Here is a 15,739-nt window from a genome sequence, read left to right on the forward strand (position 1 = left end):
CTGGAATCCTCAACTTGGGACGTGTCTATAGCATCTATAAGATGTAATAATCTAACTTCTCATTCTGGCCTATGGAGAACAGGTAGCTTTGCAATAGTAAAAAAGGAAAATGGCCGTACTTCACTATTAGGACATGCCACACACACCAGGGTATGTCCTACCTTATACTCACAATGCACCCTGCCCCTGGGGCCTACCATAGGGGTGACTGATATGAAGAAAAGGGAAGGTTTAGGGACTGGCACGTGTGTGCACTTGCCCAGTCAGCATGGCAGTACCAGATTGCACACAGGCTCTGAAATGGCCAGCCTTAGACATCTTTTACAGGCTGCTTCTGTGGGTGGCACAACCAGTGTTCCAAGCCCACTAGCAGCATTTGGCTTACAAGCCCTGGGCACACTCAGTGCACTGTATTATGGTCTGACAGGTTAACTAAACCAGCCAATCATGGAATCACCAATTCATACATTAATTTACAGTAGGGAGAGCATATAAACTTTAGCACTGATCAGCAGTGGTAAAGTGCACAGAGTCATAAAACCAACACAAACATGTCAGACAAAATACTGGAGGAAGTCAAAAAGTTCAGGGATGATCCTGCAAAAAGGGCCAAGTACAACAGTCAGTCATACCTAACTAAATTGGTTAGGACAACTCAATACTACGTCTACTGTGTGTGAGGGAGGTCTGCACTGCTTCTCACGGTCTCTACTGTGTGTGGAGGAGGTCTGCACTGCTACTCACACCCATCTACTGTGTGTGAAGGAGATCTGCACTGCTGATCACACCTCTCTACTTTGTGTGAAGGAGATCTGCACTGCTGCTCACACCTCTCTACTTTGTGTGAAGGAGATCTGCACTGCTGCACACCCCCATCTACTATCTGAAAGAGGTCTGCACTGCTGCTCACACTCATCTACAATGTGTGAAGAAGATCTGCACTGCTGCTCACACCTGTCTACTGTGTGTGAAGGAGATCTGCACTGCTGATCACACCTCTCTACTTTGTGTGAAGGAGATCTGCACTGCTGCTCACACCCGTGTACCATGTGTGAATGGTCTGCACTGCTGATCACACTCATCTACTGTGTTTGAAGGTCTGCACTGCTGCTCACACCCGTCTACTGTGTGTGAGGGAGGTCTGCACTGCTTCTCACAGTCTCTACTGTGTGTGGAGGAGGTCTGCACTGCTGCTCACACCCATCTACTGTGTGTGAAGGAGATCTGCACTGCTGATCACACCTCTCTACTTTGTGTGAAGGAGGCTGCACTACTGCTCACATCCACTACTGTGTGTGAAGGAGGACTGCACTGCTGCACACCCCCATCTACTATGTGAAAGAGGTCTGCACTGCTGCTCACACTCATCTACTATGTGTGAAGAAGATATACACTGCTGCTCACACTCATCTACTATGTGTGAAGAAGATATACACTGCTGCTCACACTCATCTACTATGTGTGAAGAAGATATACACTGCTGCTCACACTCATCTACTATGTGTGAAGAAGATATACACTGCTGCTCACACTCATCTACTATGTGTGAAGAAGATATACACTGCTGCTCACACCAGTCTACTGTCTATGAAAGAGGTCTGCACTACTGCTCACACCCGTTTACTGTGTGTGAAGGGGTCTGCACTTTTGGTCACATCCGTCTACGGTGTGTGAAGGAAGTCTGCACTGCTGCTCACACCATTCTAGTGTGTGTGAAGGAGGTCTGCACTGCTTCTCATACCTCTCTATTGTTTGTGAAGAAGACCAGCACTGCTGCTCACACCTGTCTACTGTGTGTGAAGGAGGCCAGCACTGCTGCTCAAACCCATCAACTAAGTGTGAAGGAGGTCTGCACTGCTGCTCACACCCATCTATTGTGTATGAAGGAGGTCTGCATTCTGCTAAAACCCATCTGTTGTGTGTGAATGAGGCCTGCACTGCTGTACACACCTGTCTCCTGTGTGTGAAGGATGCCTGCACTGCTACTCTCACCCGTCTACTGTGTGTGAAGGGGTCTGCACTGCGGCTCATACCCTTCTACTGTTTGTGAAGGAGGGTTGCACTTCTGCTCACACTCTTCTACTGTCTGTGAACGAGGTGTGCACCTCAGCTCACACCTGTCTACTGTGTATGAAGGAGATCTGCACTGCTGCTCACACCCGTCTAGTGTGTATGAAGGAGGTCTGCACTGCTGCTCACACCCGTCTACTGTGTTTGAAGGAGGTCTGCACTGTTGCACACCCCGTCTACTGTGTGTGAAGGAGGCCTGCAATGCTGCACACACCTGCTGTGTGGGAAGAGAGGTCTGCACTAATAATTACACCCATCAACTGAGTGTGAAGGAGGTGCCACTTCTGCTCATACCTGTCTACTATGTTGTAAGGAGGTCTGCACTGCTGCTCACAACTCTCTACTGTGTGTGAATGAGGTCTGCACTTCTGCTCACACCAATCTACTGTGTATGAAGAAGGTATGTACTGCTGCTCACACCCGTCTACTGTGTGTGAAGGAGGTCTTCACTGCAGCTCACACCCATCTACTGTGTGTAAAGGGATCTGCACTGCTGCTCACACCTGTGTACTGTGTTGGAAGGAGGTCTGCACTGCTGCCCACACCTGTCTACTGTGAGGGAAGGAGGTCTGAACTGCTGCCCACACCGCCTACTTGTATGGAGGAGGTCTGCACTGCTGCTCACACCTGCCTACTGTATGTGAAGGAGGCCTTCACTGCTGTTCACTCCCGTTTGCTGTGTATGAAGGAGGTCAGCACTGCAGCCCACACCTGTCTATTATGTGTGAAGACGGTCTGCACTGCTGCACACCCCCTTCTACTATGTCATGGATGTGAGAAGTTGGCCTGGCATATGCTGTCCGCTTTTCTAGTGGGTACCTCGCACCAGTCCAAGCGACCCTTATTGATGGTAGGATAAAGACAACCTTAATAGAAAGCTATCCTATGGGTAGCTGTGGCGAGCAGCCTTCAGGTTAAGTCTTGGAAGAATGTAAAGCAGCTTGTTTTACCAGTCTATAATCTTGTGAATGATCAACTGAAAGGAGAACCACACCAGGGATATACATAAAATATATGTATTTATTCTAAACACATCCCTCTAGTCCCTTATGAGACTAGAGGCAAAAGTACATTCAGTATACTTAATAACACACAGTAAATTCGCACAATATATGTTGAGCCCTAAGGGCGTACCAAACCATTTATTAAAAAAGTGGTATAAGAACCACGACTTGCATAGACACAAGGCTTAGAGCCTTCAGGACCGCTGGGGCCACCAGGAACCACCCCACGTAGTGACACAGGGGACACACGGGGGACACGTGCAGTGTGTGAACACAGCTGCAAATCACCAATAACTTCTAGGGGGAAAGTCGCTGTTGGAATTTTAAAGATAAAGGACACTTAGAGGAGGACTTGGAGCAAAAACCTTTAGTCTTAAGGGGTTCTAGGGCCAACACACACGGGAGCACCGGAGTACTCGAGTTACCGCACCCAGGGAAGCCGGGTGCAAAAGTGTCTTTTGGTGTCCGGTTTCGTCATCGTTTCAATGGCGATCTGGGGCAAAGTGCTGCTGCCGTCGAAGAGGAAAGTGTCTGCTGTGATCCAAGCCTTGATCGAAGATGAGAAGAACCTAAAAGCAGAGGGTACAGAGTCTGGGTCACCAGTCAGTGACCAGGGGCATGATAGTCGAATTTCCACCGAAGTTGGGTGATTCCAGGTGAAGAAGGTGAAGCTTGACTCTTCAGTCACGAGGACCGGGAGGCATAAACGATGACCAGGATCTGGAATGGAGCTGGCCCATAAAGGATATCAAGTGCTGCAATGTCAGTTTCTGAATTAGACCCAACAACCCATGCAGGAATCAAAGAATCAAGGTCTGAAGAACACACCACTTGTTAGGAAGTCAGGGCACGTCTTGAGCAACCAGGGAAGCCCAAGGAACATCAGAATGGCCTTAAAGGGTAGCCACCAGTTGATGGACCACTGATCAAAAAGAAGCCTCAAGATGAAATGCAAGAAGCAAGCTCACAGAACACTTGTGGAGTTTAGGCCCACAATCTTCGGTGCAGATGGTGCTCAGGGCATGGGATATAAGTAACCCAAAGCACAACTTCAGGAAACATTGGGAAGTTAATGCACTAGCAAATATGCACGGTGTCCAGGGGTTCCGTTTCCACATCATTCGTGAGGGCTGCGGGTCTCAACTTTACTGGGGACTCGGGTCGGCCTCTGTGAAGTCTGGAAATCCTCTTCCTGGACTGCAAATACTTCAGAGTCCAGCTGGAGCTTTAGAGCTGCAGACTGGCAAATGCTTTGTTGGTGCCTGCTTGAGCAGGGGAGTCACTCCTTGACCCCAAGGGAGATTCTTCCATCCTCTACTTTTTAGTAGGGCATCGAAGTTCAAGGATTCAGTTTCAGAATTTCATCCAGGTGTGTTCTTAAATCCTGTTGCCAGGGGTCCCTTACTTATCATTAGAAAAGGGGTTGGACATACTCTGGTGACCCACCTATGGGAGGGTCTGGAAAGAGGGGTGGTCACACCCATTTCCTTCATCCAGTTTTGTGCCAGAGCAGGGGCTGGTAGCCCCTGCAACCGGTTTGAACTGGGCTATGCACAGGGACACCAAATGTGCCCTCATTACAGACTTTCAAAGCACTCATTGAGTGCACCCACCCAGCCCCAATACACTAAGGCCTGTCTGGGAGGTGGTTACACCTCCCTGTGACAGGAAGCCTATTGTCCAGGCCTCCCCTGCTGGAGTTTCAGTCAGCAGCAGGAGGCCAGACTCGTGTCTGTGGCGGCGGCATCCATTTTGTGACACCAGGGTACTTTTACACTTTTACCGGTTAGACCAGTGTGTACATGTCTCTCCCTGTAGAAGGGTGGAATTCTACCCCCTCTGCCAGGACTCGTGGCGGGGGGGGGGGGCGTAGGGGGGTAGGATTCCAAGGTGTTTGACACCAAACACAACATGTTTCCATGCAGCCCTTCCAAAGTTAGTATTTACTGCAAGGTTATAATGCACTAAAGAGTATATGGTCTGGCTGCATCACAGAAAAACCTCAGAGAATACATTTTGAAAGCTGCATAGGGGTCCTACTCATGCATGGGCACCCTCTCACACATAACCCAGCACCCAGCCTTCAGGATTGATAAGGCCTCCATAGGGGGGACTGATAGGTTTCGATGTGCAATGATTTAAGGTAGATATAGGTAACCTATATCTCAGTAAGGGGTGCATGCACCACCTTACTCAGGCTGCAGAAGCAGTCCTGTGGTGTCATTTTGGAATTTTTCCCAGGGGTGGCATAATACATGCTGCAGCCCCTGCTAGGCCTCTGGGGTACCTATGCCCTTAGTACCTGGTGTACCATATACTACGGTCTTGCAAGTGTGCCCCAGTAACCAAACTGGTGTGTACCGAAAGTAAATGCAATACATTTAGAGATGAAGTAGCTAGGGTTGGGTCTTGGTTAGCAGGCCACCAGCTAGACTAAAGTTGAAAAACAGTGAAAACAAGCAAGAAGTGGGGGTAACCATAGTAAGCAGATCCGACTCTCCTTCAGGAGGTCTGCATTGCTGCTCACACCTGTGTATTGGTGCTTACTCTGTTGCCACTCATACTTTACCTGTTGCTGCTAGCGCTAGCCCTGCTCCACCTGCTTGGCCCGATTCACAGAACTAACTTAAGACAAAAACCGAAACTTACTACCATTTTGGTATCAACTGAAGGCACTTACTCATTTCATTTGGTATTCACTGAAGGCCCTTACTCATTAATGAGTAAGTGCCTTCTGTGAATAAGAAAATGGTAATAGGTTTAGTATTTTGTCTTGAGTTAGTTCTGTGAAGCAAGCCCGCTGTTTCTGTCCGAGGCTTGCACTACTGTTGCTAGCCATGCACTTACTTCTGTGTCTGACAGAGGCTTGAGGCTCCTGGAGCTACTTCTCCTCTACTTGCTGGGCCTGACAGAGCTTTGCACTATTGGTGCTACCTGTAGATTACCTGCTGTTTGTGATAGAGACTGGCACTAGTGATGCTCACCCTGCAATTGTTGTATCTGACAGATGCTTGCATTGGTGCGTGTTCTCTATGGGTGATGCGTGTACTATTGATGCTTGTGCTGCACCTGCCGTGTCTGATGGAGGCTTGCACGACTGCTGGTCATGCTGTACCTGTTGCCTCACTGAGTCTTGCACTGTTGCCTGTGATTTTCCTATTCATGATGTGTTATACTTGCAGTACTGCAGCTCGTGCTGCACCAGTTGTTTGACAGAGGTTTGTACTAGCGCTGCTACCCACTACTACTACTCATGTCGTACCTGTTGTGTTTGCTGTTGGCTTGCACTGCTGATGCCTGACCGGCTCTGGTACTGGTGTCTATTCAGTAGAGTGGTGCTTACACTTGTGCTGCTCACACTGGATTCTCTCTCTCTTTTCTGCAGACTGGTGGTTGGAGGAGAACCAGGAGAAAGCGCTGGATTTGGTGCCGTCCACATCTCTGACCAAACCTTTCGGCAGTGATACAGCAACTCTGAGAGGTCACTCCAAGGAAACTAGTGAGTTTGTAAAATCTGCACTTTCACTGGGACTGGCCTTGTGAGCTTTGCTTCTCTTTGAAAGTCCCATGTACGACTGAGGCTACTGTCGTTCTTGTAGATGTTCCTGCCCTTGTACTGTGATGAGTTGTACTGGTGTAAGAAGGTAGATATGAGAGACTCCAAAGTTGCTTTGTAGCTTTGCGACCTGCTTGGATAATCGTCGTCACTTCACTAATCCCCACACTCCTCAATGGGCTGTCACCTCTACACTCCTGTGGGTTGCTCTCCTGCTGCTCCTGGGCAGACTCCCAGCAGTATTTACCATGGCTGCCTTAAGCAATGCACTGAAAAAGCGAATAGTTCTGCATTCATGTCCTAGAGCGCACAAACTGCATTAGAACATGTATGTGTTTGCATGCATCAGCAAACTACCGTCAAACTTATGAACTTTAAAGAAACATGCTTAAATATCATAAAATGAATCTGGAGAATTGGTATGTAAGGGGAATAGAATTACAAAAGATGCCTATCAACTAAAAAATACACAAGAAATGGGAAATGTGGGTCTCCACAAAGAAAGAGTGCTAGCTGCGTTTCAGCAGAGGTATGATCCGTACCCAGAGCCTTCTTCAGGACGTGATATATCAGAATGCCCGGATACTTACCAGTAATATTCATTACTCCGAGTCAATGTCTACCTCGTCAAAGTCCGTACATATGAGTTTTTTCTCCAAACTTTACTTTTCATTCCTAATCCAAGATGGCCACCATACCAAAGTATATAAGTACATCATTTCCCGGGAGGGACTTCCTGAAATAATAAAGCACAGAAAGAAATTAGTCAAACAACAGGTAGAGGTGGGGGGAACTCTGGACTGTGACGAGGAATACATGGACTCAGATTAATGAATATTACGGTAAGTAACCGGGCATTACCTCCTCATCAGTCATCCGCTCACAGTCCTTAATTATGAATACATACCCAAGCCAAGATACTGATTTTGAACAAGGGACATCAAACATTCACCCCAAGAAGACGACACTGCAGGATGACCCACAACACACCAAACAGCAGCTCCAAAATCTGAGGGCACATCACCATCCAGGTGATAACTGGTATAGAACAAAAATTTGAGGGGCAGCGCCCAAGCAGAAGCAGTGCCAATGCCGCAAAATGAAGCTCTGTAAAATGCCTCCCAGGAGACCGCAACACCCTTAGACACCACCCAGGGAAAAACAGCGGGACATGAAGGTCAGACAAAGCAGAGGAAAGGAGAAGCCCAACGCCACCAAAGGGACAAGGAAGGAAGAGAAGGCATGGTCCCCCATTGCCAGACCCAGAGATGCCAACAAGGAAAAGAGGACACCACCGACAGGGAGAAAAGATGGATGAGGACGAACCACCACCATGTCCGGAAAACCGAAGCACTAGAGGGGAGAACAAAGAAATCCCCTCCTCCCCAACTCGTCTCCCAGAAAAAAGGTCGCCAGAACAAATGTGGCTGAAAGAAGCCTGAAGGCAGATGAACACAAAAGGCCCAAATGGAGCATCTAGGAAGAACAGCAGAACCAGGGCTAGCCTCAAAGATGCAAAGTGGAAGTACCAACAGGACGCTGAAGAAAGCAACCCTGCAGTAAGCAAGACGCCATGAGGGCACAGACAAAACGCCAGCTTCATGAAAAGCCAGATCGCTGCCTACTCTCCACAGAGGGCAGAGACAGCCTTAACCAGCTTAAAACCAACTGGAAGGAAGACCAACACAGCAGGAGGAACCAAGAAGAAGAGTAAAACACCCTAACTTGACACCAGATGGAAAAAGACAACCAATGATGGCAACAAGTTGCAAGGGTAGATGAAAGCAGCGAATGCTGGAGCAGTGCAGCAACAGCCAAAGAGCATTGAGGGTTCAAGACGGACAGCCACATGAGATGAACCGCAACCAGTGAAGTGAGTCCAGAGGGGCCCCAGGGAGTCTGACTGACAGACAGAAAGGACAATGGAACCCAGGACACCGGACCCAACCTGGGCAAGCCACAGAAACACTGCAAGATCCCAAACCGCCCACAAACCCACCCGAGGGAAAAAAGGAAGAGGGAAAAGCCAGAATAGAGGCTTCTAGGCCAGTAAACAGCCAGAGGAACCACAGCATAAGCACTCAAGGAGGGACTAGACAACAAAAGAGGGGAAGAGCCTGGTCTGATGGCTCAGTGGACTAATGCGTCCACTGCAGGGGGCCCGCGTTCCACCTCATGGCCACATGGTCAAATCCCAGTAGGTCCACTCAGCCTTTCATCCATCCGAGGAAAAAAAAATGAGTATCATTGAGTTGGGTAACAAACATCTGTTATTCAGCACCAAGATGCCTCCGGGTAAACATGCATTTTACTAATACACATGCTAAGAAGGGCAAACCCTCAGCAGTGAACCAATCGAGGCAAGGGAAACCAAAACATTGGAAGGTCAGAAAGACCACCAAGCCAGACACACCTCCATGGAGGCAGGAAAACACTGCCATAGAGCAGCAGAAGGCCTAAACAGACACCTCTGAAGACAGATGGCCAAGAGCCAAGAGAGGGGAATTGACCCAGAGGCAAATCCAACAGGAAAAAGAGGGGCACAACCACCCTGCCAAAGGAGCTGATAAGCAGGCTCTCAATCAGACACATCCACATGTGCAAGGAACTGCTGCCATACTGAACCAAGAGAAAAAAAGACAGTGCTACCACCGGACACCACCGCCCTGAGCAGCAGACACCCCCAGGGCAGGACCACAATTACAAAACATAGGTAGTGGCAAAGCGCACGTGGACCCGCAGGCATCTATTCGCTGAATAACATTTCATCGACCTCAGGAGGATGAAAGGCTGAGCAAACCCGCCATGATCCGAACCAGTGCCCGTGAGGTCAAACAGAGGTCTCCTATAATCGACGCTGCAGACCACGAAGACACCAGACCCAGCACCAAGTCAAAATCCCCGCACAAATGAGCAGAGCCCACCACTACAAGAGAGTCCAGTGGGAACAAAGAAACACCAGACCAGAGGCAGCATTCCAGAGACAACAGGAGCAAAGCCATAAAGACAGTGAACAAGTGGAAAATTTGCATTCACCCCAGGGAGGGAGGCCGACATAGAGGACAACTCCAGACAGGGGATCCAGGACCCTTGCAGAAGCTGAGAGGTAAAGAAGGAGCAATGACATAAGGAAACAAGCAAAAACACAAAGAACACTGACCCAAAGAACACCCCCAAGGGAAACCCAAAGCAGGCCCCGAAGACAAGGGAAACCAGGCACGGCTGGACCAAGGAGCCACACCCAGTCAAGCAGGAAGCCACAAACAGCAACAGTGCGGCCACCCTAGTACCAACAACTGGGCCTGGAAAGAAGAATCAAGAGGCAACCAGCCACCCATCCACAGAAGTGAAGATATGTACTCCACAGAAGCACAACACCACCTAAATGAGCTAAGGAGGGGAGAACACCAAGGGAGAGTTTCTAGCCCAGAAGGCAGGACCCAGAACAGGAAGATGAAGCTCCGGACAGTTAAACAGAGGCACAGCAGGTGAGATGGATAATCCCAGCCATGGAAGCAGAGAACCACAAGGCCGACAAAGGGGATGACACCCACTCCAAAATCGGGGCAGAAAAGCTGGTGACACCAACTGTATAGGAGAGTAGGATCTGCTTACTATGGTTACCCCCACTTTTTGCTGGTGTTTCACTGTTTCTTGACTTTAGTCTGGCTGGGGCCCTGCTTTTCAGGACCCCAGCCTAGCTGCGTCCTCTCTAAAAGGATTGCATGTACTTTAGGTACACTCCAGATTGGTCAATGGGTTACCCTTGTGAGTCCCTAGTATATGGTATCTTAGGTACTAAGGGCATAGGTACCCCAGAGACCTACCAAAGGCTTCAGCATGTATTATGCCACCCCTGGGAAGCCTTCCAAAATGGCACCACAGGTCTGCTACTGCAGCCTGGGTAAGGTGGTGTATGCACCCCTTACTAAGATATAGGTTACCTATATCTGCCTTTAACCACTGACAAATATGAACCTATTGTCACTCCTTTGGCAGGCCTTATCAATCATGAAGGCAGGGTGCTTGGCTTTGTGTGAGAGGGTGCCCATGCATGAGCTGGGCCCCTCTGCAGCTTTCAGAGCCTAATCTCTGAGGCTGTTCTGTGATGCAGCCAGACCACATACTCTTAAGTGCATTAATAACCTAGCGGTAAATGCTAACTTTGGAATGGCTGCATGGAAATATCTTGTGTTTGGTGTCAAACAATTTGGAATCCTACCCCCTGCCAGTCCTGGCGGCGGGGGTAGAATTCCACCCTTTTAGAGGGAGAGACATGTATACACTTGTCTGACTGGTAATAGTTTAAAAGAAACTTAGTATCACATAATGGATGCTGCAGCCACAGACACAGGTCTGACCTCCTGCTGCTGGACGAAACTTCGTCAGGAGAGGCCTGGAAAATAGGTTTCCTGTCACAGAGAGGTGTAACCACCTCCCAGACAGGCATTGGTGTATTAGGGCTGAGTAGGGTCACTCAGAGAGTGCTTTCAGACTGTGCTGGGGGCAGACTAGGTGTCCCTGTGCATACCCATGTTCAAACAGGTGCAGGGGTGCTCAGCTCCTGCTCTGGCGTGAAAATGGACAAAGGGAAAGGGGTTTAACCACTTCCAGACTTCACAGAGGCCTACACGAGATCCCAGCAAAGTTGAGACCTGCAGCCCTCACGAGTGATGTGGAACCGGAACTCCTGGACACTGTGCACATTTGCTAGGGCAGCAACTTCCTGATCTTTCCCGAAGTTATGTGCTGGGATACTTGTAGTTCAAGCCCCGAGCACCATCTGCACCAAAGATTGTGTGCCTACATTGTACAAGTGTTCCGTGAGCCCGCCTTTTAGCATTTCTGCTTGAGGCCCCTTCGTGATCCTTGGTCCATCGACTGGTGGTTCTCCAAAAAGGTAACTCTTCTTTTCCTTGGGCTTCCCTGGTTGCTCTGGACGTGCCCTGACTCTCCACCGGATGATGAGTCTCCCAGACCTTGCTGGTCTGCACCAAAGCCAATCTCTGCTTTCTGCGTGGGATGCTCTTGCCAAGGCTTGTTGGGTCCAATTCTGACACTGACACCACCGTATTCGACCTCCTTTGTGGGACAGCTTGAATCTAGCACCTGGTCATCATCAATTCCTCCTGTTCCTCGTGGCTGAAGAGTCAAGCTTTACCTTCTTCACCAGAAATCACCAGACATCGGTGGGCATCAGCCTATCATCTTCCTGGTCACTGGCAAGTGACCAAGACTTTGTCCCCTCTGCTTTCACATTCTTCTCATCCTTGATCCTGGCTTGGATCCCTCCGGACACTTTCCACTTGGACGCCAGCAGCACTTTGCAGCAGATCGCCATTGAAAACGACAACGAAACCTGACACCAAAAGCCACCTATGCACCCGGCTTCCCTGGGTGAGGTAACTCAAGTGCTCCGGTGCCCCAGTGGGCTTTGACTCTAGAACTGCCTAGTTCTAAAGGGGTTTGTTCCAAGTCCTCTTCTAAGTGTCCTTTATCTTTAAAATTCCAAACGCGACATTCCCCTTAGAAGTTAATGGTGATTCACGGCTGTGTTCAGACACTTCATGTGTCCCCCGTGGGTCTCCTCTGTCACTACCTTGGATGGTTCCTGGTGGCCCAAGTGGCTCTAAAGTCTCTAGGCCTAGTCTCTATGTCAGTCGTGGTTCTTATACCACTTTCTTAATATATGGTTTGGTACGCCCCTAGGGCTCAAAGTATATTGTGTTAATTTACTGTGTGCTTATTCAGTTTACTGAATGTACTTTTGCCTCTAGCCTCATAAAGAGACTAGAGGGATGTGTTTAAAATAAATACATATATTTTATTTATATACCTGGTGTGGTTCTCCTTTCATTTGGTCATTCACGAGATTCTAGACTGGTAAAACAAGCTGCTTTACATTCCTCCAAGACTAAGCCTGAAGGCTGCTCTCCACAACTACCACTAGGATAGCTTTCTATTAAGGTTGTCTTTAACCTACCATCAATATGGGTCATTTAGACTGGTGCAAGGTGCCCACTCGAATAGTGGACAGCATATGCCAGGCCAACTTCCCACAAACTGGACCAACACAAGAAGGAGAACAGAATACTCCATGAGGGCTAGAACAGGGCAGAATGCACACAACACCACGGAATGCAAGGACAAAGCATCATGGACAGATGAAGGGAACCACCAGAAGCTAGTCCAATCAGCAGCAAGACAAGTCCCACCAGAGAATGAAAAGAGGAAGGAAAATAAACTCATGAGAGATGTTGCCATGTCCAATAAACAAGCAATTCTCCGCCAGACCAAACTAGAAGGGCCTCTTCTAGAACAGCCTCTAGTACTCCCACCCCACATTGCCCAACCACTGATGCCTTGAACATGCCTGTATGGTCCTCAATGGCCTCTTCACCTCCAAAGCTGAATGCACCTTACAAAGCCTCAAGGTGTGGCACTATGAAGAGGGGTAGAAGGCAGGTCGCCAACTGGTGGCCCTTACTGAGGTGATGGGAGGCCACCTTGGCCATCCCTTCCATACACTCAGTGAGCGGAGAAGTTCTCACCTGCCCACAGGACATCATCAACTCATTTAATAAGTCATTATACACCCCGAGGCACTGGCTAGTGCAGAACAGGTGTCCACTTTCCTGGAGAAGTAGACTCCCCCTGTCAGACAAGGGTAGGGAACTACTAGAGGAGGAGATCAGGAAAGAAAAGATAGCTCAGGCCATCTCCAAATTACCCTATCACAAAGCCCCAGGGGATAATGGCTTTCCTATTTTATAGGTGGTCAAGTGAGGAAGTCATTAACTCCCTGCATGCTGCCTTTGAGGAGGCGGAGCAGATGGCCTCCTTCGGGCCTCTCTCCAACAAGGCAAAAATCACTGTCCTACCCAAAACCAGAAGAGCAATCTTTACTGTGTGGCAGCCCCATCTTGCTGCTGAATGGTGCAATAAAAATCCTTGCCAGCATCTTGACAGCGTGCCTTGGGAAATTCATTCCCTCCCTGATCCACCACACGCAGGTCGGCTTTGTGCAGGGCCAATCCTCCAGGAACCATCTCCGCACCCTGACCCACACCCTTTGGGCTTCCAAGGACCTACCGTTTGATGTAGAGGCCCTCACCCTGGACGAAGAGAAAGCATTAGACAGCATTGAGTGTGGATACGAATGTCTGACAATTCGTTGTTGAAAAAATCGACATCAAAAATATCGGAGGCGGAATATCGATGTCAAGAATATAGAAGTCCTATCTACATTAAGGTAAGTAAAAAGATATCGGAAAAAAAATATTGTTTTTTTTAATGTTTAAAAAATAAAATAAAATAAAATAAATAATACATATAATTAAAATAAACATAGGCCAATATATGTTTAAAATTATAAGTGATACATATAAGGTAAAAAAATATATATACATATGAAATATAATATATATACTTACTTAATAATTTTTTCAATTAATTACTATAATAACTTATAAATTGTTAAAAAAAATATGAATTATTAATACATACATACACATACAACAATAATATAGATAAAAAAATAAAAACTATATAACATTTTATAAAAAATAATTTTAAAGAAATTATACACAACAAAAGGACCACCACAGCGGACCATACAGTGAGCACCTCAAACTTCAGTAGTCCCACACAGTATTTAAAGTTCTGTGCTGTCAAACCTCCAGGACCTGCTGTGTTTCGATCCCACTGGATAACCAGATAACAACTTGAAGAAACGTGGAGGCAGCGCCAGTAAGGTAGTAAATAGCTGAAGCATCTGGTTGTAAAAAGTTTTCTTTCATTTTTCTTTTTTTTCGGAAGTACACAAGACAGCCAACGCGTTTCGCTCCCACCCAGGGAGCTTCGTCAGGGCAAAATACAATTAAAGTTTGGATGAAGTATCCCAGAAACTGGAAGACAGTACGGCATCAGGTAACTTCAGATATAACGGTATATCAGTGTAAAGATTCGAATAATGGCCGGTGTGGTGTATAACTTGGAATGAATACTGATATGTACCGATGATACATGTATCCATATATGAGTATATAACCAATTATCATGGATAAATAGTTCCTGTCCGTGGTCCAGTGGTGGTGCCCCAGAGGTTAAAGGCAGACCATAATAAGCTGCCAAGGTGCCTCGTTCTGCAGGCTGAATATAGCCGATGTTGTCCCCCGTGTAGCAGGGCGTCCTGCTTATGGTCTGCCTTTAACCTCTGGGGCACCACCACTGGACCACGGACAGGAACTATTTATCCATGATAATTGGTTACATACTCATATATGGATACCTGGTGATTTAATGAATATAACGACTAACTGGCAAATGAAAAATTGATCTTCTTGCCACCATTCTTATAGTCTTCCGAGGTTGGTGCTCTGATCCACATATCATTGGTACATATCAGTATTCATTCCAAGTTATACACCACACCGGCCATTATTCAAATCTTTACGCTGATATACCGTTATATCTGAAGTTGAACCTGACACTGTACTGTCTTCCAGTTTCTGGGATTCTTCATCCAAACTTTAATTGTATTTTGCCCTGACGAAGCTCCCTTGGTGGGAGCGAAACGCGTTGGCTGTCTTGTGTACTTCTGAAAAAAAAAGAAAAATAAAAGAAAACTTTTTACAACCAGATGCTTCATTGATTTACTATCTAACTGGTGCTGCCTCCACGTTTCTTCACAAAGAAATTATACACTACATTAACTAAAACAGTAAGGGGCCCATTAGGATGGCGGGCGGATTGCCCCCGCCAGGCTGGTGGTAGCCACCGCCAGGGTGGCGGAAGCAATCCGCCCGCCATCCACACCTATATTCCCCCACCATATTAGGATGGCAGGGGGGACCACGGCGGATGGAAAGACCGTCCGCCGCTTTTCCGCCCCAGTCAAAAGGCGACACAGAAAGGCATTAGGACTTCACTCTGGGGATCCCCTGCAGGCCCCCAGAGTGAAGTAGAGGTAGGGGGATCACAGGGGGGGGTACCTGTGGTACCCCCCTGCATTTGTATAGACAAAGCGGCAGGCACCACGCGGTGCCTGCCGCTTTGTCTATGCAAATGCATGAACGCATTTTTAGCATTGTGGCGGGCGTGCTCAGAG

General features: G+C 47.9%; 1 protein-coding gene across 1 annotated transcript in view; it reads left to right on the plus strand.

The window, feature by feature from the left end:
- The window catches only part of LOC147669078 (apolipoprotein L5-like), a 198,569-nt gene that overhangs the window by 43,863 nt on the left and 138,967 nt on the right, over positions 1-15,739 (plus strand). Inside the window, exon 5 of the mRNA XM_086948239.1 lies at positions 6,460-6,573. Coding sequence (XP_086804365.1) covers positions 6,460-6,573 — 114 coding nt within the window. The remainder of the gene's footprint in view (positions 1-6,459; positions 6,574-15,739) is intronic.

The sequence above is a fragment of the Lissotriton vulgaris genome, unplaced genomic scaffold, assembly GCF_964263255.1.
Source record: "Lissotriton vulgaris unplaced genomic scaffold, aLisVul1.2 SCAFFOLD_227, whole genome shotgun sequence".
In the NCBI taxonomy this organism is placed as follows: domain Eukaryota; kingdom Metazoa; phylum Chordata; class Amphibia; order Caudata; family Salamandridae; genus Lissotriton; species Lissotriton vulgaris.